General features: G+C 37.5%; 1 protein-coding gene across 2 annotated transcripts in view; it reads left to right on the top strand.

Moving 5' to 3' along the window:
* CNTN3 (contactin 3) overlaps positions 1-22,005 on the top strand; it is a 453,041-nt gene that overhangs the window by 420,123 nt on the left and 10,913 nt on the right. For both annotated transcript variants that reach the window (XM_001373601.5, XM_056804435.1), the window contains one exon: positions 3,452-3,638. In XM_001373601.5, coding sequence (XP_001373638.4) covers positions 3,452-3,638 — 187 coding nt within the window. The remainder of the gene's footprint in view (positions 1-3,451; positions 3,639-22,005) is intronic.

Raw genomic sequence — 22,005 nt, 5'->3', positions numbered from 1 at the left:
TAGTTATACTTCTTATACTCTGTTTTTGTTCAGTCTCCTACATAGGTTTAAAATTTTTAATAACTTTCCTATCTCATATCTCATACTCAGCATGTGGCACGCTGAGTAACATATCATCATTAGTATCCAGACTAATTTATGTTATCTGAAAAGCCTGACAGTCTCTGATGCAAATCTTCTCCTGCCTCCTTCAACGTGATGAGAAGGGACTAGGGGTGCAAGGATTTATGTTCCTAGCCATTAACATCTATTTGCTATTTAGACACTTCGAGTCTAACATGACAATTTCACATTCCTTCCTGTTAATGACTTTATGTTATCTAAAGTTTCAGATTTTAAAAATAGGAAAATGTATATAATTGCATGAAATGTTAATAGAGTTAGCCAATGTTTAGAGAAATCTGTTTAAATATATGTGGCTTAGCAGAGCAATAAATCAGAAGATCACATAGGTGGCCACAGGTGCCAAATCCATGGACAAGGAGAATGTTTGTTTAATGCTTAAAGAAAAGTGCCAAAAATCTGAGTACTTCTCAGGACAAAGGGAGACCTCACCGGAAAGGCTTGTTTATAAATCTGATTTCCTACCACCTATGAATTTTGTAAAGTTGCCCAAGACTAATCATTGAAGTTAAAAACAAACTATAGGAGCACACCAGGACAGTTATACAAATAAACCATGTAAATAAGCTTGAAATGGAATAAAATAGAGGTTATTGGGCAATCTGAACTATCATTGTTCAACAAGCTATTTTCCTTCCTCTTTGCATATATATCAAAAGAAAACTTAATTTGCTATGATACATTTTTGAGCTATAGTTCAAATTATATAGTGGCTAAAATGGAAAATAAATTCAAAAGCCCTTTTCCAAGATTTCCAGATTAACATATTTTGTAATTCACATTTTGATCAAAAAAAATGCAAAGTTAATGGATGATCCATTCATTTTCTTATCAGACGTGTGATAAAAGTAGGTATTTGCAACAAATACCACATTAAGGATCATTAGAACAACGGCTCTCAAAATTCTACTTTTCAATTTTCTGGTGGTTTCGTGTGTTGCGACATCTCCTATGACTCATTTAGTATAAATAGACTATTTTACAAGTAAGGATATGGAGCCACAAACAGTTAAGTGACAAAGTTAAGATCACATAGCTAGTGAGGGCCTGTGTATGCACAACAGAGCTGGTATTACAGATTTCTATGATCCAAATTTTTGAAAAATTCAAGAAATGAATTTCTAATACCTTATTTTTACCTGAGCATCATCCTATGTAAGGAACAATAAAACCCTGTTAAACTGAGATTCATAGAATGGGGGGAAATGGATTTTAAATTAGATGCACTTCAGATGTCTATTAGGTTTAAGGAATAGTAGGGCATCTACTTAGATGCAAATAGGGCAAATACTTAGAATCATATAAATTTTAAGTAAATTGATACTAGCTTAATAAGCTTTTATGATATAGTTTTAGAAATTAAGTTCAAGAAATAATCTCCTTAACAAAGCAATAAAATATTTATTTAGTTTATACTAATGAGTTACATTTCAAAGATCATAAGAAGCCAATTCAATGCTTATTGCTTTTTTCCAATTTTTTTTTCTCCTTGCAATCTTTGATAAAACATATTTGAATGATATTTGATTACTGGGTAATCTGTCAATCTGTAGATTTCTGCAAATAATCTTTACATATAATGTGGAAAGAATATCCCTAGAAATCAAAATAAATGAAGAGGAAGAGTGGCTAACTATTTTGTTTCTCAAAGAAACTTTTCTGAGGTTCAGTGGGAATCCTTTGGATATGGAATCAAAGGAATTGGTTGAACATTGGTTTTACCACTAACTACTTTATGACTTTGGGCAAATTATATGATCAATGTAGGCCCAAGGTTCCTTATCTGGAAACTGAAAGAGCAAAATTCAATCATCTAGAAGGTTCCTTCTAACTCTCAAAGTATAATCCTAGGGATGATAATTCAGTACTGCTACTGATCAAATCCAAGCTCCATGTTCATGATGGTTTCTCTATAAAACAGGAATGTTAACAGTTTAAAAATTAACCAAATTTCTAGATAATAAGTACCTGATACTTAATAGGTGCTTAATAAATGCTTATTAACTTGATCTTACTCACCTGCCAAAAGCAACGCCAGTTTATTCTATAAGCATATAAAATACTGTGGATTATATAAAGGAGAATGGAAGATTATTAGAAGTATTGTTTCCTAAAATTATAAATATTGGTAGTAGGTAAATTGAACCTCCAAAATACATGAGACCCAGTTTAGCTGGCTCATCCCCAAACAAGCTGTAGTTAAAACGGTAAAGAACATGACAGGTAACAAAATGGAAATGATCTATAAATAGTCCTATCACAAATTGTTTTCACTAGTGATGATGAATTCTAAGATTGCATACTAGATGAATACATGAAAATGGTGGCTAAAGAGGTTTTAGTAAGCACACATATGGAATCAACTAATGAATTTATAAGCATTTATTAATTGCCTACTATCTGCCAGGAAGTGTGTTAAGTATTAGAAGAAAAATACAATAATGCAACACCCCTTGTACTTAATTAGATTACACTTTATCAGGGAAGATAACATGTATCTATAGATACATAGATATATACATAGATATAGATACATACACATCTATAGATAGACAGACAGACAGACAGACAGATAGATAGGAAAGATAGATAGATAGTTAGATAAATAGATAGATAGGAAAGATAGATAGACAGACAGATAGAAAGACAGATAGATAAATAGATAGATAGACATGAAGAAATCCCTATTGGAGGTGACACAGTTTTGAAAGCATTAATGGTATGATTTTCAACAAATATTGATGGTATATAAAAACAATCATACTGACTTTTTTTTATAGCATCAACTATTTTCTATATGCCCTGTGAGATGGGCACTAGAGATATTACTATCTTTATTTTGCAAATGAGAAATTGACATTCAGAGAAGTCAATTAACTTCCCCAGGCTTATGCAGATACTTGGTTATGGAAGTGAGATTTGAACCCTGGCATTTTTGACTCTGGGTCCAGTTCTATATAGATATTAAATGACTGAAGAAAAAAAAAAACCTTAGCTGCCTTGTTACTCCAGACTAGCTGGCAGAAGATACCAGCAAGTGCTTTTTCTTCTCTATAAAATCTTTATGAAAATGAGAGTATATTTTTATTAAAATTTGAGAAGGGAGAAGACTTTTATAAATGATTTTTGGCAGCAGATCTCATCTTCACAGTCATACAATTACAAAGGGGGTCAAGTTTCATGAATGTGATCATTTAATATTTATCAAAAACCGTTTTCTTAGCAATTTTATCATTTTAAAATAAAACCGTATTACTGAAGAAAAACTCATGCTTTGTGTAAGATGGCCTTTTGTGAATCATGCACTGCCTTTTGTACCCTTTTTTAGATTCGTTACTGGAATAATGGAGGCAAAGAAGATTCATCGAACAGAGTCAAGGTCATGGGGAACGAGACCACAGCCAGACTCCAGGGCCTGCAGAGCAACTTAGTGTATTACACCGCTGTCCGAGCATACAACAGTGCTGGGACAGGGCCTTTCAGTGCTACTGTGAATGCAACCACAAAGAAAATGCGTAAGTATTTTCAGATCCTTTGAATGGAAAGGAAGGAGCCCCATATGGTACATAATTTGCATTTAAAATGAAGACCATATGTGTCACTGGGGATGACCAAACCAATTATTGTTTCCATTATTTTGTGCAAATCCAAATCCCAATTCCTCACTACAAAAGTGCCAAGATATTTAGTATGAAAAAGGCCTAAAGCTGAAGACGACCTTTTTCATAGAAAATATCTTGGCACTTAGGGGAGAGTCCATATTTGGAAATGGGCTTGAAATCTGTAAAAGCCCAGTGCAATGGATTTGTTTGAAATAAACAGATCCATTGTACTCATTCACAGAGGAGGAATCTAAAAATATAATGTGCTTTGGAGACAAAAGACCTGAGCTTAAATTCTGCTTCTGGTCTTTATTACCTCTATGATTCTGGAGAAGTCACATAACCTCTCAGGGACTTAGTTTTCATCTGTCTGTCTGTCTGTTTCGATCTCTCTCTCTACCTATATCTATCTATCTATATCTACCCATCTATCTGTCCATCCATCCATCCATCCATCCATCTATCCATCCATCCATCCACCATCTGAAGAAGTCACATAACCTCTCAGGGTCTTAGTTTTCATCTATCTGTATCTATCTATATATGTATCTGTATCTATCTATCTATCTATCTATCTATCTATCTATCTATCTATCTCTCTACCCATCCATCCATCCACCTACATAGCTACCTATCCATCCATCTATCTATATCTATAACTATATCTATATCTATATCTATGTCTATGTCTATGTCTATGTCTGTGTCTGTGTCTGTGTCTATGTCTATGTCTATGTCTATGTCTATGTCTATGTCTATGTCTATGTCTATCCATCCATCCATTCACCATCTGGAGAAGTCACATAACCTCTCAGGGACTTAGTTTTCATCTGTCTATCTGTCTGTCTCTCTATCTATCTATCTATATCTAGCCATCTATCTATCTATCATATATCTATCTCTTTCTATCAGTCTATCTGGTTGTCTGACTATCTATCATCTCTAGATCTATGTAATTATCTATTTTCTAGCTATCTGGATGCATATACATATATATAAACATATAAATGTGCACATATGTGGGTATATATGTATATCTCCATTTATACTCAATTAGAAGATTGGACTAGATGGTTTGTAAGATCTCTTTCCACTCTGTTATCTTATGTTCAATTTGATTGTTATTAATACATTTTAAGAGCTCCAGGTTTAATGTTTTATGACTAGTTCAAAATAGCACCTTGGCCAAAACCATCAGTTATTTCAAACTTACTCTTGCTGGAGGGGTGTATGGGGTGTTCAAGGGAGGGGAAATATCTTTAGTATGGAGGGCTTGTCGTGCCCTTCTAGGGCAACTCTCCAGTCTCTGACCCCCACCTGACACCCAGCTCTCACATGTGGCTCCCAGTAGCTGCTAACATGCGGCAGCGGCCACACCCCGGGCAACGGCTTTGACAGGCCGGCTAAACCTTGTGAGGGTAGCCATCGGGTCGTCGACCCCTGGTGAACCAGGGCTTTGCTTACCCAGCATGTGGAGACTGCTTCGGCAGAACAGGCGGAAGAAACCAATGAGAAGGTTCAATGGCTGAGATGGTGACGCAGCAAAGCACTGTGGAGTGCTTAGGGCGTGTTGGAGCACAAAAGACAACACGGCCATCCACTGCAGCTGAGGAAGTCTCCAGATGTAACAACTTTTCATGCCAATGGACCCAGGCTTCCAATGCCAAGAGAGGGGGACTGTATTGTTGTGCACACTCATCTATCCTGACCCCGTCCACCCTCTTCAAGACCTGCAGTGATGGGGGAGTGGCGATGCAACAGGTGGAGGTGACCACTGGCAGTTGTAGTCACGATCCTGCACGTAGGCGGCCCACGGACCAGTGGTCACTCGGCCCTGTGGGCAGCAGGGACGTTCGGCAGCATCCTGGGCGACTGAGCAGCCCTCTCTAGGACAGCACTGCTCACCCTAATCAAGGGAGGGGACTAGAAAAGGTGTCCCAAACATTGCCTGCCCTACAAACACCCGGTCAGCACACCGCGGCTGATGGGTCATCCCCTTTAAGCGGTCAAAATCAGAGAAAAAATACAAAGAAACTCCTACTAGGAGCATGGAACATCAGGACATTACTTGATAGAGAGAATACCCCAAGACCTGAGAGAAGAACAGCTCTAATCGGTAAAGAACTGGCGTGATATAACATCGACATCACAGCCCTAAGTGAAACACGCTTACCAGAAGAGGGATCACTCAGTGAACCCACCACTGGATACACCTTCTTCTGGAAAGGTAGAGCCTCAAATGAAGACAGAATCCACGGTGTTGGCCTGGCCATCAAGACCAGTTTGCTCAAACAGCTGCCAGACTTGCCTGTGGGCATCAGTGAGAGGCTCATGAAGATCTGCCTACCTCTCCCCAAAGACCGGTATGCCACAATCATCAGCGCATATACCCAACACTGACCAGCACAGAGGAGACCATCGAGCAGTTCTACTCTGACCTGAGTGCCGTCCTGCACTCAGTGCCCACAAATGACAAGCTGATACTACTGGGAGACTTTAACGCCCGCGTTGGCCAGGACCATGAAAGATGGAAAGGAGTGCTCGGCAAACACGGCGTGGGCAAAATGAACAACAACGGCCTACTGCTACTCAGCAAATGCTCAGAGTTCGAACTCACCATCTTGAACACTGTGTTCAGAATGGCGAACAAATGTAAAACAACGTGGATGCACCCAAGATCAAAACAGTGGCATCTCATTGACTACATCATTGTACGCCGGCGAGACATCCAGGATGTATAGATCACCAGAGCCATGAGAGGAGCTGAATGCTGGACAGACCACCTATTGGTTAGAGAGACTCTTCAAATGCGCATTGTGCCCATCCAAAAGGCGCCCAGACAGTTCGCGCATTTTACAATGTGAGTGTCTTAGAGATCCATCTTATTTGCAAACATTCCAGTCCTGCCTGGAGGTCAAGCTGTCTGCCAAGGGACCACTCACTGGAAGCTCAACCAAGAAATGGAACCACATCAGGGATGCAGTGAAGGAAATATCAAAGGCAGTCCTAGGCTCAAAGTGTACAACGCAGTGGTCCTCAGCTCGCTCCTGTATGGTTGTGAGACATGGACACTGTACCGGAAGCACATGAAACAGCTGGAGCAATTCCACCAACGCTCCCTCCGGTCAAGCATGAGGATCCGATGGCAGGACCGAATCACCAACCAGGAAGTCCTCGACAGAGCCAACTCCACCAGCATCAAAGTCCTGGTCCTCAAAACCCAGCGACGTCGATGTCTTGCCGCTGCGTGTGAACGCCGACACCAGGCCAGAACTGCACCTCCCGTAACAACTGGCGTCCCAGGCCCCGTGTGCCACAAACTGTGCGCCTCAGCCTTTGGACTCCAAAGCCACATGAGGGTACACGGTAGATGAAACTGCACAAAGACAATTGTCATTCTCGATCACCGAGAGACTACCACTAACTAACTCTTGCTGGAGTTTTTCACAGGACAATAATTGGCTTAAATGAATCTTCAAATGATAATGTTGTTGTCATTGTTTAGTTGTGCCAGACTTGACAAAGTTATTTGAGTGGGTTACCATGTCCTTCAGTGTGTCCCCATTTTACAGATGAAGAACTGGGGGAAATAGGAATTAAATGTCATGCCTAGGGCACACAGGGAGTAAATGTCTGAGGCCAGATTTTGAACTCAGGTCTTCCTACCTCCAGGCCAGGTGCTCTGTCCACTGTGCCACCTACCTGCTCTTAAATAGGTCAACATTAATATCCTCTCCTCCTCAAAAAATAAAAACTCCAGTCAGAGAAAGCAGTGTTTCTTACCAGATGGTGTAATCTATTAGTGATTGTGTATAGAAATTTAAACACAATTCAGAATCACCGGTGTGAAGGTTGCTTTCTAATCATCATAAATCCACAAGCAAATCAATGCTATTTGATTTCTCAGTCTTACTTGGATGTTCCAGATAAACTACTATTACCCCTGAATAGTGGATTACTTTTCTTATCTTATTACATTCTCATAATTTGACCATTTGACAGATGAAAAATTACTTCTCACCATGCATTTCTCCCAAGAAAATATCACCAGCAAATATTATTCAACCCAAATACCTGACTGCTTTTATTCTCCCAGGACAATATCCATGAAAACTCTATATGTGTTTGTATCAGTATTTATTCATTATTAAGTAGTTCATGTTTTTTTAAAAAATACACAAAATTAAGAGAGCTTGGATATGAGATTCCTTCTCTAGTCTATATCTCCATCAGTGGCATTTACATATCATGCTACATTATATTATATTAAAAATATGCTTTTTGTTTCCTTAAAATATCAGGGAATCATTCATGCCTATTTCTCTTAACATGCATCGATATGATTATCATGTTTTCAACACAGTTGTGTTTACAACCTATAACATGAAAACTTTAGTCTTCACCGTCAGAATTTCAGACCAAAAAGTGGTTGCCACTAAATCCACAGGCTTTCACTTTATTCAATTCAGCTTATTGGTGGGTGGTTGGACCTGTGATTTCACTGGGATAGGAGAACTTTTCCAATGTGGCGATTCCATCCATCCATTGGTATAGCTTAGCTCTCCATCAATATTTTATTATATCAGAGATTTGCCTAGGACAGAGTACGTATATGCATCAGAGGTTAAGACAGAGCTAGGTCCTCCTGACCCCAAGGCTAGGCCTCGCTGCTCTGCATGTGTGTGAAAAACTGATTTGTCTGCCAAATTCAGAAAATAAGCAGGATTACAGAGGAAATGCCTAACCTGTTTAAAGCCAACTCTTTTAATTACTTTATCATGTCAATTTGCAGGCAACTAATGTAATCCCTTTAAATCAGTCTTGTCTAATTGCTTAAAAAGACCAATGAGACTCCCACTTGTCAGGCTTGGTTAGCTGTTAGACCAAGTATGATCTCTTTCAAAATAAGAGAAAACAATTTTCTTTTGAAATATCATCGAATTCAGATTTCTCAGGAAATACATTTGATTTCATAAGGTTTAAATGTTTATGATGGCATTTATGCTGTCATAATAGCTGACATTAATATAGTCATTTAAATTCTAGAAAGCACTTTCCATCTATTTTCTCACCTGAGCATGTATTACAACAATCCTGTGTTGTATGGATTGTATGTCCACATTTTACATTGGAAGGAACAGAGGCTGGAAGAGCATCTAAACACAGCTCGCTAATGCCTATGGGGGGATACATGTCTTTCTCATTGCATTCATGATTGTCATAGCAAAGAAAAACTATACATTTAACAATTTCTGACCTTCTGATAAAACTAGACATTATAATTTGCTACCATACCTAAGTGGCACAGTGCAGAGAGCATTGCACCTGCATCAGGAAAACCTCAGGTCAGTTCTTGCCTCACATACTTCTTGGCTGTGTGACCCTGGGCAAGTCATCTGAAAACCTCTCTCAACCTCAGTTTCTTCAAATGTAAACTGAGGATAATAACAACACCTATTGTGAGGGTCAAAAGAGAGATGCTGAGTATTTTCAAACCTTAAAATGCTACCTATATAAATACAAATTAGGGACAGTAATAATAGAAATTATAGAGGTGATAGTAGGTTGTAATAAATAGTTGTAGTAGTATTAGTTGTAAGATTAAAAATTAATATTCAAATACTCTAAGTATTATATTTTATAAAGTTTATTAATAATAACTTGAAGTAAAGGAAAATAACAAGCTAGAGCAAAGAAGAAGCTAACCCAGCTGTGATCATGAGAGCATGAGGGTAGGGTTACACACACCTGTAAACAATACATAAGGATGCTACATGGATGAAGGGTAAAGGATTCTGAGATGAAGTCCAAGAGCAGCAGTAGTAGTAGAAGTAGTAGTAGTAGTAGTAGTAGTAGTAGTAGTAGTAGTAGTAGTAGGAGTAGGAGTAGGAGTAGCAGTAGTAGTAGTAGTAGTAGTAGTAGTAATAGTAGTTGTAGTAGTTGTAGCAGCAGCAGCAGCAGCAGCAGCAGCAGTAGTAGTAGTAGTAGTGATAGTGGTAGTAGTAGCAGTAGTAAGACTCAGTTAAAGAAGTGAGTACATCACTCTTAAAGGAGGGAACTGTAGGGAGAAGATAATTATGCTCTAAAATTAAGTTTTTGCAAATGTTTATTTAAAAGTTCATTCATTATGAAGAGGAACTTTCTTATAATTAATAGAGTGATAAGGGAGCACAAGGATTATGTTGTTTGACCTCCTAATTCCAAATTAGGGAACTGATCTTTTAGATGCCATTGGTTTTCAAGACTGAGCTGCCTACCCATGGAATTGAAAACATGGTTAAGTAGTAAGTTTCCTGTTACTGGATGTATTCAAGAGCAAGTTAAATAATTTGTCAAGGATGTAATAAGTGTTGAACATACACTGTGTGTCACATAAGAATCCTCATATCCCTTTTAACTTTCAGATTCTGTGATTCCATAAGGGAGGGAAAAAAGGCTCTCATTAATCCCCAAACTCTAAAGTTCAAAGAATGATCTTTTATTTCATTCACTGAAGCATAATAGAATGTATGCTTTTCGTATTTTTACTTTTAACACCTATTTTAAAACTTGGTGAACAAATTAACACTTAACATGTTTTCATCTTCCAGCACCTTTTTAAGAATGTGTCATTAATGCAAGGCAGAAAAAAATTATCTCTAGGGGAATATCTGTAATCTCTATAGAGAATAATGAATTACACAAGCATAGTTCAAGATATCAAAAAACCCATAATTCATTAGGTATCTGAAAGGGGAAGCCACTCACAGAAATCACCACCTATCCATGTTTTAGTGCTAGCTTCTTTGGAGGGTTTCAGTGGCCTCCAAATTTCACTGCCTACTGGTCAACCCTGTGGCAACGAGTTTTTGTTTTTTCAAACAACTGGGTTATTCATTGGATTTTTCCATTCAATTTAATTTCCACTAAAAATTTGTTATGTGCTTACTATGAGCCAGGCACTATGCCAAGCAAAAAGAGGTAAAAGAGAGCAAACAGTCAGTCATTGCACATCCCAAGTCTTCCATCTTGGTTGGACTATGGTGAACTTGGCCCTTCTTTAGCACAGACCAGGGTGAGGTATTCAATTTGGAATTTAATGAATATTGCAGAAGTTAGATTATATAAAAGTTGCAATAGTAATCTCTAAATTGGTATTATAAATGATACACTTCTTAGCCCCAAATCATGTGCCTAAAAACAGCGTGATTGCCTCTTGCCATCTTCTTAAAAAGAGATTAGTAATGAATATCCTTTGGAACAAAATGGGATAGAGGAGTAAGATTTGGATCAAAGACACCTGAATTCAACCTGAGTGTTCCACTTACCACGACTATGACATTGGACAATTATTTGTTTCTCTCAATGGATCTTAGTGTGTAAAATGAAGAAATTGGGCTAGATGATACCTTACAATTGCTCTGAATTGGATCTTTGATCCTGTGACATAAGTGGGCCTCATTTTCCTCACTGGTAAAATGAAGAGCTTGGATAATCTTCTATGCAAAGTTCCTTTCCATTCAATTCCATGTTATTTTCAATTTAAGATTATTTTAATTTAACTGAATAGGAAAGAATAGGAAAGAATTCTAAATCCAAAAATTGGATTTAGAATTAAGAAGTCATAAGTTCTAATTCTGCCTCATATACATACTGTCTCTATGAGTCTGGTTAGGTCATATATTCTTACTGTGCCTCAGTTTCCACATGTTTAAAATGATGGAGGTTGGACCTCATGACATTTAAGGTCCCTTCCAGCTCTGAATCTTGGAACCCACAAAATAAAACCAACAGATTAAACCGATTAAATAATTTTCCAATGATTAAGACCACAAAACTTTCTACAGTTTTTAAATGGGTATCATTCATCTATTTTTTCCTCTCAACTATGTCCTAAACCTTCTTTTTGTTGTCTCTTTCTTACAATGCCTTTTAAAAAAAATTTTTTTAAACCCTTACCTTCCGTCTTAGAATCAATACTGTATATTGGTTCCAAGGCAGAAGAGTGGTAAGGGCTAGGCAATGGGAGTCAAGTGACTTGCCCAGGGTCACACAGCTGGGAAGTGTCTGAGGCCAGATTTGAACCTAGGACCTCCCTTCTCTAGGCCTGACTCTCAATCCACTGAGCTATCCAGCTGCCCCCTTTTCTTACAATTTCTTAATGTATAAAAGGAATCATATATCAGGCTTCTACAGTTAGCTCTCTGTTGAAAAATCCCAACTTACTCATTATTTCCCCCAACTCACTTCCTGATTTGAAAGGAAAGTGATTAAGATCTCTGAAAAGAACCAGTTACATCTGAAAGTTTATTATCTCTGGATTTTATCAGACAGAGATTTCTACCCTATTTAGACCAGTCTCTTTTCTCAGAAAGTTACCTCCTATGGAATTAAAAAAGAGAGAACCCAGTTGGAATTTCAGCAGGTTTGGTCTTAATCTGAAGAAAAATATATCACTTGACCATCTTACTTTGCTTGATGAAAGTGTAGTTTCTTTATAATGTTTGCACTTTCTCACCTTCTTGCTAAAAATGTAGCTGCTATTTCTGAGCAATTAATCATATCAAGGATTCCTTTTTAGTAAAAAATTACTCTTCGTTTTCAATGTGTTAGTTCATTGGAGGTGATAGTAAAGCACCAGGGCCTGTAATCAACTTTACATTTCATGTCCTTGTGTCCCTACCAGTACAGTTATCCAAGAAAGCCAGTTTAAGAGAAGCATCTGACATGAAGGGAAATCCATCTTCAAAAGAATAGTGGTGGGAATTATTGCAGGTTTGTCAGCAGGTTAAATAGATGCCTCTTATCTCTAAGGAATGCACAGCCCAAGGGTTCCATTTTTACTCTTGGGATGTCTGGAGATATTAAGAATTCTACCTCTCTCTGGGAGAACCACAATGTGGCAACCTGCTTCACCTGTAAAATGGAGGTGTTGTCCTTCACATTCAAAAAGGACCAAAGTGTCATCCCTAGTGATGGAAATTGGATTGTGTGAGTATGGCCGACTTTCTCACTCTTTCTTCCAGTCATCTGGAAGTCCAGTGTCAAGACAAAAATCAGGATGGTTGCTGTTGGCTCAAGATGAAGAGGATGACCTGTGCTTCTTCAATATCTAATAAGCGCTTAGCACTCCACAACACCTGCTTCCGCCTCTTTCATGGTCAATGAAATATTGGCCTCATCTACCCACTCCACTAGAGTTTTTCCATATCTGGGATAGACACTCCCTGACTCATGGACAGATTTGAGCCCTCTCAGTTATCTTCCACTTTGTTTAGCCCACCTGCGAAGATGGCTTACTAAGGATGGCCACCATTTATGCCATAGCTTCTTGGACCCACTAGGTGAGAGCTGGGTGACAGCTGGACAATCAAGGAGGAGAGACATCTTGAAAGGGTCTTGGCAAGTCCTCACAACAGGTGTATTAGTCTTCCTGCCCAATACACCAAACTCTTAATTTAACTGAGGTATAAATAGGAATACACCAAACTTGGGCATTTTTACAGCAGCCACCTCCCAGGGTTGTTCTAGGATAAAATGAAATTGTATCTGGAAAACCTTTTGAAAACCTTAAGAAACTATATAATTTATAGTAGCAGCAACAGTAGTAGTGTTGGTGGTGGTAGTGGTGGCAATGATGATGGTGGTGGTGGTATAAACTTATGGATGGATTTGGACAAGAAATGCACAGGCATGGAATGTTTGGGATATGGAGAGAACATACAAATTAATGCAACAACTGATATATTTGTGTATTTCCTGTAAATTTGTGTCTGTTGTTGAATCTTGTGGTCCTGGATTTTCAAAAGCACAGAATTTTATATTTGGATAGAACCTTGGTGTCCATCTAAGCCAACTTATTCATGAAAAGAAATCCTTTCCACCACATGTGTAGGAGGTGATCAGCTAAATAAAAGCAGAAGAAACAGTGACCTGTGGTGGCAGTACATTTCATTTTTTGGACAACCTTAATTGTTAGAAGGAGGCACCATGGATAGAGCATTGGGCTTGGAGTCAGGAAGACCTGAATTCCAATGCAGCCTCAGACTTTTACTAGCTTTGTGACTTGGGACAAGTCACTTCACCTCTTTTTTTTCCTTGACGCAGTAGAGAAGGAAATAGCAAATCGCTTTGTCATCTTTTCCAAGAAACCTCCACAGACAATACTGGTGGACTATTGTGAAGATGGGATTAACTCTCCCCTCATCCACTTTTAGATTTAATCACCTGCCTATACACCCCACTTATCCTTAAGTATGGGGAGGTTTGTGACCCACCTGTGCTATAGTGGGTAGTGGTAGTCTCTCGGTGACCGAGAATGACAATTGTCTTTGTGCAGCGACGAATCAGAAACTGACTGACTGCCCCTTGGGCAGTCCTAAACAAAGCTAAAGCTACAGTTGGTCCACATTAAGTAGAAAGAATGCACAGGAAGTGTCGCAAAAAAGTGTTTTTAAAAGCAGCAACAACTTCCTGTAGAATCAGTTCTTTGGAGTTCATGGGTGAGTGAAAAGGTTGACTCCTTTTCTGGCTTTTCTGGAGGTACAAGCCTCTGGCGAGGCCGCTCACCTTGGAGGAGGCCTTGTGGCGGGAACCCTTGTTTAATTTACCTCTGGGCCCCTCTTTGCTGGGTCCCCTGAAGCCCTGCCTGGTTTGGGTCAGCTGGAGTAAATATCTACTCTCTCTCTCTCTCATTTCCTTATTTTCACTCGTTCTCCTTTTGTAAATAAACTACCATAAAAAGTCATCCTGAATCGAGTAATAAATTTTCAGTGACCACATTTTTATACATTTAGTACTTTTAATTTTTAACCCTTACACTGTGAAGTCCTGAAGAATCTTCCTGACTCCAGGCCAAGTGCCCTATCCACTGTGCCAACTAGCTGCCATGCTAGACTATGAGATTGCAGAGATGCTATTTCCTACGAACTCTTCTTCTTCCATTTATGTCATGTATCAACACTATCACAGATCCAGTTCTTAGCCTATCCTTCTTAGAAGAGGAAAATGAATTTAACTTCAAAGGAAAATAGTGATAATATAAATAAGAGTGGTCATAACAATAGCTAGCATGAATATTGTGGTATGAATTTGTCAGTGTGCTTTACACATATCCTCTCATATTATCCTCATGATCCTGGCAGGAAGGTACTATTATTACTATCCCCATTTTACAGATGAGGAAGCTGAGACAAACAGAGGTTAAATCACTTAACGAGGGTGGTACAGGGAGTATCTGAGGACAGATTTGAACTCAGGTCTTCCTGATTCTAGGTCTAGCACTCTTATGTCATAGTTAACTACATATAAATATGCATCATTATTTTAATTGCTTATACATCTTTATATTAACTATCTCTTATCTCAGAATTCTTTGGGGATGGATTGGTTTTCCTTTTCACTTCTTCTGGCAAGTCCTGCCCGCCTCTGTAGATTCTGCCTAATTACTATACTTTTCACTATAGGAGAGCCATATCCATCATCTTAAATGTGACCTTCTAGACAGTAGTGTTACAAACACTATTGGCTCCTCATTCTACTTAATATGATCAGACAGCAGAGAATTCAATAACAGATCATGTGTTACTCATTAATTCAGCAGAGCAACTAATATATTTTAGTTCCATAATTTGAAAGGTAAATTAATTTTCTTGTCAGTCAATGTAGGATCATCACTGAGAAATAATCATTAGGAAAAGGGTACCTGGCCAATTAAATTGATTTCTAATGTTCTTAACTTCAGTAGTAACTCATCTTTTATAGAGTCCTTTACAGTTCATAAAGTAACTTCTTCACACTCTTTTAAGGGTTCTGTCCTGCCATTAATACTACCCCATTTTACAGGTGAGGGAAACTAAAACTCAAAAAGATTTACTAGACTTTCATGATCTCATAACCAGCAAGTGTCACAGCCAGGATGCTCACCCAGCTATCTGATTCTAGGTCCATTGCCCTTTCCAATAGACCTCCTGGGCTCTCCATAACAGTGTAATTCTTATCATAAGCCTCTTATCAGTGGTTCTCAAAGGCAATTAAGAGACTGAATGATGTAGAACAAAGTGGTGGGAGTAAAAAAAAAACCCTACCTTCCTTCTGTGGTTGATACTGGAAGATTTTAACATTTAAACAAATGGCAGAAATCATTATAATCATTGCATTTACCAGATTTGATGGATGGGGGAATCACAACATGAATTTTCCTTTCAGTAGTGAAGGTCACAAACCATTCCTGGTTTCTCATTCTATTGCTTTATGATTGGCTGTGTCTTACAAGAGCTTCCACAAGTAATCTACCCCAAACCCAAGAGATCTTCCTCCAAGTCAAGAGTTCTAATCTTGGTGTCCCTGAAATTTAGAATATATATACATATGTATATATATACATATACATATATATATATATATACACACACATATATATAAATGGAGAAATTTTAATCTAGTGTCCTTTATAATCATATACATTTTATATGTCTATTTAAAATACACTTGATACATTTTTACTGCATTAATTGGGAAGGGATGCACTTTAGGAATTGATATAATTATTGAAATATATGGAATGAGTCAAATCAATGGCTTTTTTCTTTTTCTTTTTTTTAAATTTTATAGTATTTTATTTGATCATTTCCATGCATTATTCATTAAAGACAAAGATCATTTTCTTTTCCTCCCTCCCACCCCCCGTAGCCGACGCGTGATTCCACTGGGTATCACATGTGTTCTTGATTCAAACTCATTGCCATGTTGTTAGTATTTGCATTAGAGTGTTCGTTTAGAGTCTCTCTTCTGTCATGTCCCCTCAGCCTCAATGGCTTTTTTCTTATGAGATTTAGGGTGAAATACTTTCTGTATTAAAAAAGGTTCAATAAACCTTAATGAGATGGTTTATAAAAATAAATGAAATATAATATTTGCCATTATAATATAAATACAATATACTATATAAAATAAAATAATATAATATTAAATCATATTTGAGAAGTGACCCATTGGCATTCACTAGACTGTCAAATGAATAGATAACATAAAAACAAGCTAAGAACAGTCTAGGTAATTTTTTTAACTCTCTTTTTCTGAAAGTCCTTATTTTAAATCAATGCTCTTCACTTTAATTCCTCTTTAAGATTTTGCCCCCAATTGTGCTTTCTCCTACCTCAACTTTCCTAAAACTTTTTCTATGTTTTTCTTTTCCCCAACCATATATTTTGCTTCTATGCTATATTCGTTTTCATTTAAAGAGATCCAAATTCTTCTTTATTTTTTATTTTGTTACATTTTATTCCTTTATTTCTAATGATCAGTAATAAATATTTTAAAATATAATATTTTAATTTTTACAGTTATGGGTAATTTTAATTTTTACAAAGAGCAGACTGGAGAATGAGGTAGAAAGTATATGAGAACCATGACTGGGGTTTATGATTGTATTAAAATTCCAGGTGGAATGAATATCCTTCAGTCATTGACTTGGCCCTAGGGTGATTATAAGGCAGTATAGCTTGATAATTTGCACTCTTTGTGTGCTATTCTGAGTTGTCATATGATGACAGACTCTATGACCAGTCCATTCTATAGTTGGATTGAATAGAAGAATAAGGATTCAAATAAGTATTGGAATTGGTAAGAACAGTTGCTTGGTGATGATAATAATGATTTTGAAAAGCAGATGGGTTCTGTTGTTGTTGAAAGAAGAAATTCCAGGATTGGTTTTCTCTTATCATTTGATGATTAGGATAATAATTTCTCCCAGAATCTTGTTGTGAGTTGACAATGGCCTGGGCAATCCCTGGAGTAGTGCTGGGATTCAACATTGATGGGTCATAAATCCGGAAGGAATTCTTTTTGATGATTCTCTTGAGTTCTGTGCTTGGGCATCAGATTTTCTGTTCAGGTCTGGTCTTTTCTTTACAAATTCTTGGAATTCTTCTATATTGTTGAATGACCATACTTTCCCCTGTAAGAATATAGTCAGTTTTGCTGGGTAGTTGATTCTTGGTTGTAGACCTAGTTCCCTTGCTTTCCAGAATATCATATTCCATGCCTTTCGGTACTTCAGTATGGATGCAGCCAGATCCTATGTTATCCTCATTGTGGTTCCATGGTATCTGAATGACTCCTTCTTGGCAGCTTGTAATATTTTCTCCTTGGTCTGATAGTTCTTGAATTTGGCTATAACATTCATGGGTGTTGTCACTTGGGGATTAAGTACAGGAGGTGATCTGTGGATTCTTTCAATCTCCACTTTTCCCTCTTGTTCTAGAATATCGGGCCAGTTTTCTTGGATAATTTCCTGTTGTATGACGTCCAGGCTTTTTCTTTTGTCATGGTCTTCTGGTAGACCAATGATTCTTAAGTTGTCTCTCCTGGAACAATTTTCTAAATCTTCTGTTTTGTGAATGAGATGCTTCATATTTTCCTCAATTTTTTCGTTCTTTTGGTTTTGTTTTATAGTGTCCTGCTGCCTTGTGAGATCACTTAATTCTAGTTGTTGTATTCTGGTACTTAAAGACTGGATTTCATCCCTGGCTTTTTGGTCATCCTTCTCCTACTGGTCTGATTTTCTTTAGAGGTCATATCTCCTTTGCCTCATCTTTCATCTTCTTTGCCTTATCTTTCAACTCCTATTCCTCATTCTCAAGCTGCTTGATTTTGGCTTTCAAGACACTATTTTCTGTTTTCAGATGACTTATCTTAGTTTTTAAGTTCTTTTCCCAATTGTCTTCAGCCTCTCTTAAGTATGTTTTGAATTGCATTTTGAGTTCTTCCAAAGACTGTATCTAATTCACTGGGATTTCTGCGTTATTGCTTGATGTTCCCTCCTCCTTCTCTGTTCCTTTTGTTCTTTGTTCATTGCCTGTATAGAAGCTGTTGATTGTATTTTTTTTCTTTTTCTGTTGTTTGCTCATATTTATCCCCTTCTTTGCTCCCTGCAGTTGTCTGTGTTCTTGCTCCTCTCATTTATTTTTGGTTTGGGGGTTTTCTGTCAGATTCTCCCCTTGGAGCTTTGTCAGGAGATTTCTCAGTGCAGTCTGTGGGGGAAGGATGTTGGAGTTTTAGCTTCCCTGTCCTCTGGAGGCTTTGATTGGATTAAAGTCCAGCAGTCTATGGGGGAGGGGTGTTGGAGCTTGAGCTTCCCTGACCTCTGAAGACTTTTGGTGTGATTAAGTTAAGCTCGGTTGGCCAGAATGTGCCCTGAGGCCAAAACCTCCTGGAAGGCTGGAGCAATATGGAAGGTCACTGCAGCAGTGACCCGGCTGCCCGCTCTTTGCTCCCTCTCCAGCTCCTTCCCCACCGCCTGTTTTTGATGTTCTTAGCCTGGCACAGCCCTGCCCACAAGGTACTCCCTCCAGACCAGCTCCTTTGCATGCCCAGAGGTTTCCGCTGCCCCTGGAGGCTTAGCTCTCTAGCTGGGGTAGGGGTCCTGGGACTTTCTTTCTTCCTTCCCCTTAAACTAGAGTATTCTTGAATTTTGGCTTTTGGGGGGCATATCTTTTGAATTGAGTCCAGCAGGAGGGTTCCTTGGCTCTGTCTTATTGTTAGGTTTGATTTTCAGACCCCTAAGAGCATTTAGTTTGTAATTGGTAAGGAAGGGTTTTCAGAGGTCTGAACTTTTGCTGCCTCTACACTGCCATCTTGACTCCACCTCTAAATTCTTCTTTATTAAAAAAAATCATTTTAAACTAAGATGTTCAACAAACAAACAAGCAGGAAATATAATCAGAAAGCTAACTGTATTAACTGACACAAATAAATGTTCCAAATGTATTGCAGTTATTATTAACATAACTATTTACATGCATATTTATAATCTTTTTTATACATAAATTTTTGGTTTTATCTACTTTTAGGAAGCTGGTAATAAGTACAGATTTAAGATTGGTAGGAATTTTATTTACATTACTCATCAATACAGAACCATACCAAAATGAAAGAAGTATTTGGAAAAAATGACCCTCTTTCAAAATTATAAAGCAGTAGAAAAATGAAACTAGAACTACTAGGTGAATAAACTGTTTAAAATTTGCAAGTATAAAATTTTCAATAATACAAAATAAAACTGAAGAAATTATATAAATTAAATCAAAAGACAATGTTCCAGTTCTATTCTTTTTATTATGCATTCTTTTTTCTGAGTGTAGCCTTTTCTTTTTCACCTTTTCCTCATGGGATGTAAGCTCCTTGAAACTGAATTGGTCTTTGTATACACAATACTTATTTCAATATCTTCTGATTGAGGCATATATAAGATAATGTAGTAGCTAAAGACTGGACCTGGAGCCAGCAGGACCTAAATGCAAATCCAGTCTCAGGACACTTACTAACTTTTTTATCTTGGGCAAATAATTTAACTCTCTGTGACTCAATTTCCTCCACTATAAAATGGGGATAATAAAGTTCTTAATTCATAATAGTGTTGTGATGCTTAAATGAGGTAATATGTGTAAAAAAGTACTTATCATAATGCCTGGAATGTAGTAGGAGCTTAATAAATGCTTCATTTCCCCCTTGTTTTCTCCTTATGTAGGAGACACGATTTTTTTAATTGAACTGACACCTATCTCCTCTTCTTAATATTACTTATCATCATTCTTTCCCATACATTTGACACCTTTCCTTTAGGAACTATCAAGTGGCTTGAACCCTTGATACATCCAAAATTGTGTCCATGTGAGAACTTCCCAAGTGGCTCCCTCAGTCATTCTTGGTAATAACCTTGTATGGTTAATGGGCATTTCCAGTTCCTCTTCTTCTATGTTAGTTGTTGAGTTGTCAGAGACCAGCTGTAGTGATTTCATAGACCACTGATGATGAAACCTGATCTTTATGGATAGGCTGACATATTTATTCCACTTTCTATCTATATGTTGCTCTATTTATCTCCCTATCTTATAGCTGTCAAAGGCTGAAAAATGCTCACAGATTAAGCTATTTTTGTCATTTAGCAATGTAGGAATAGAGACAGTCAACAAACATTTATTAAGCACCTACTATGTTCCAAGCATTGTCCTAAGGATAAAAAGAGATGCCAAAAAGTAGTCCCTGTTCTCAAGGCTTTACAGCATGGCTTGGTAAGTAGATAGCCAGCCTGAAAACTAAAGTGACATGAGTTTAAGCCCTGCCTCTGATATGTACTCACGGTATGACCCTGGGAAAGTCAATTGGACCCATAGTTCTCTAAGCAATTCTCTAAAACTGTAAGATACCCGTCTTTTTTGGTAAAAGGATCTTCTTCATATCAGAGTTCCCACTACCTATCTCTATTCCAGTCCTTGTTCCATTAGACTGTAAACCTTAGATTTAGGTATTCCAGGCTCCAGGCTAGGCACTTTCTCAACTGCTCCACTAAGCCGCAGCATAAATACTTAGTAAATAAGATTTCTCAATCCATCTTTTAATTGTAAATGTGCAATCTAAAGTAGAAATTTTGGGGAGGGGAATGCCAGCCTGTTCCCATCTTCTGGCCTTGTCAAAGATAACATATCTAATCCACCAGAACACATGTTTCAAATTAAAAAAAAATCCCACTCTCATAGAATGCTACCCACTTCGCTGACGTGTCTTGAAAATCATTCCCTTAGTGCCTTTAACATTTTGTTGCCTACAGCATGAATTTATCATTTATATAGTTGGTCATGTCTTATTCTTTTCCCAACTGTCTTCTTATGGCCTATTTTCAATCAATAAATAATACATTCACATCAGTGATCCATTAGTGAGAATAAGCCCATGTAGAATTACTTTTAGATCTCTTCCAATTTATATATATATATATTTGCTTATCTTCTTCCAATTGAATCTCTAAATGTTCTTGATATAATATAGCCATCTAAGTGTCACTCCAAGATTTCTGCCCCTCCATTCCCCAGGTCTTTTCAATATTTTGCCAGTCTTTATTGTTCTTAATCTTACATTGTCATTTATCATAGCGTTTTGTATGTAAATTCATAATCTAAACCAGAAGTGTCAAACATGCAGTCCTCAATATCTTCCAAGCAATGACCCAAATCAGATCAAAATGTAAATGGCAAATATTTGACTAAATAAATAAAAATATAATAAAACATAGGTAATGGTAATATGTGGTTTTCTAAGTCAATTTGGCACAGCGTATGGTAAACCATTTCTATTTTGAGTTTGAAACCCCTGCTCTAAACTAGCATTGCTTTTGGGTACACTGTCTCTTCACCTGGCAAGTTGTTGTGTTTTTTTTTTTCTTGATAGAGTAGTTTCTGCACTTTTTTGGCTTCCTAAATATGTTGACTTTTACATTGATTAAAACTATTCTGAAAATTTGAAC

The sequence above is a fragment of the Monodelphis domestica genome, chromosome 7 (genome assembly GCF_027887165.1).
Source record: "Monodelphis domestica isolate mMonDom1 chromosome 7, mMonDom1.pri, whole genome shotgun sequence".
In the NCBI taxonomy this organism is placed as follows: Eukaryota; Metazoa; Chordata; class Mammalia; order Didelphimorphia; family Didelphidae; genus Monodelphis; species Monodelphis domestica.
The sequence above is the reverse complement of the archived record's forward strand: the minus strand, read 5'-3'. Positions and strand labels throughout refer to the sequence as shown.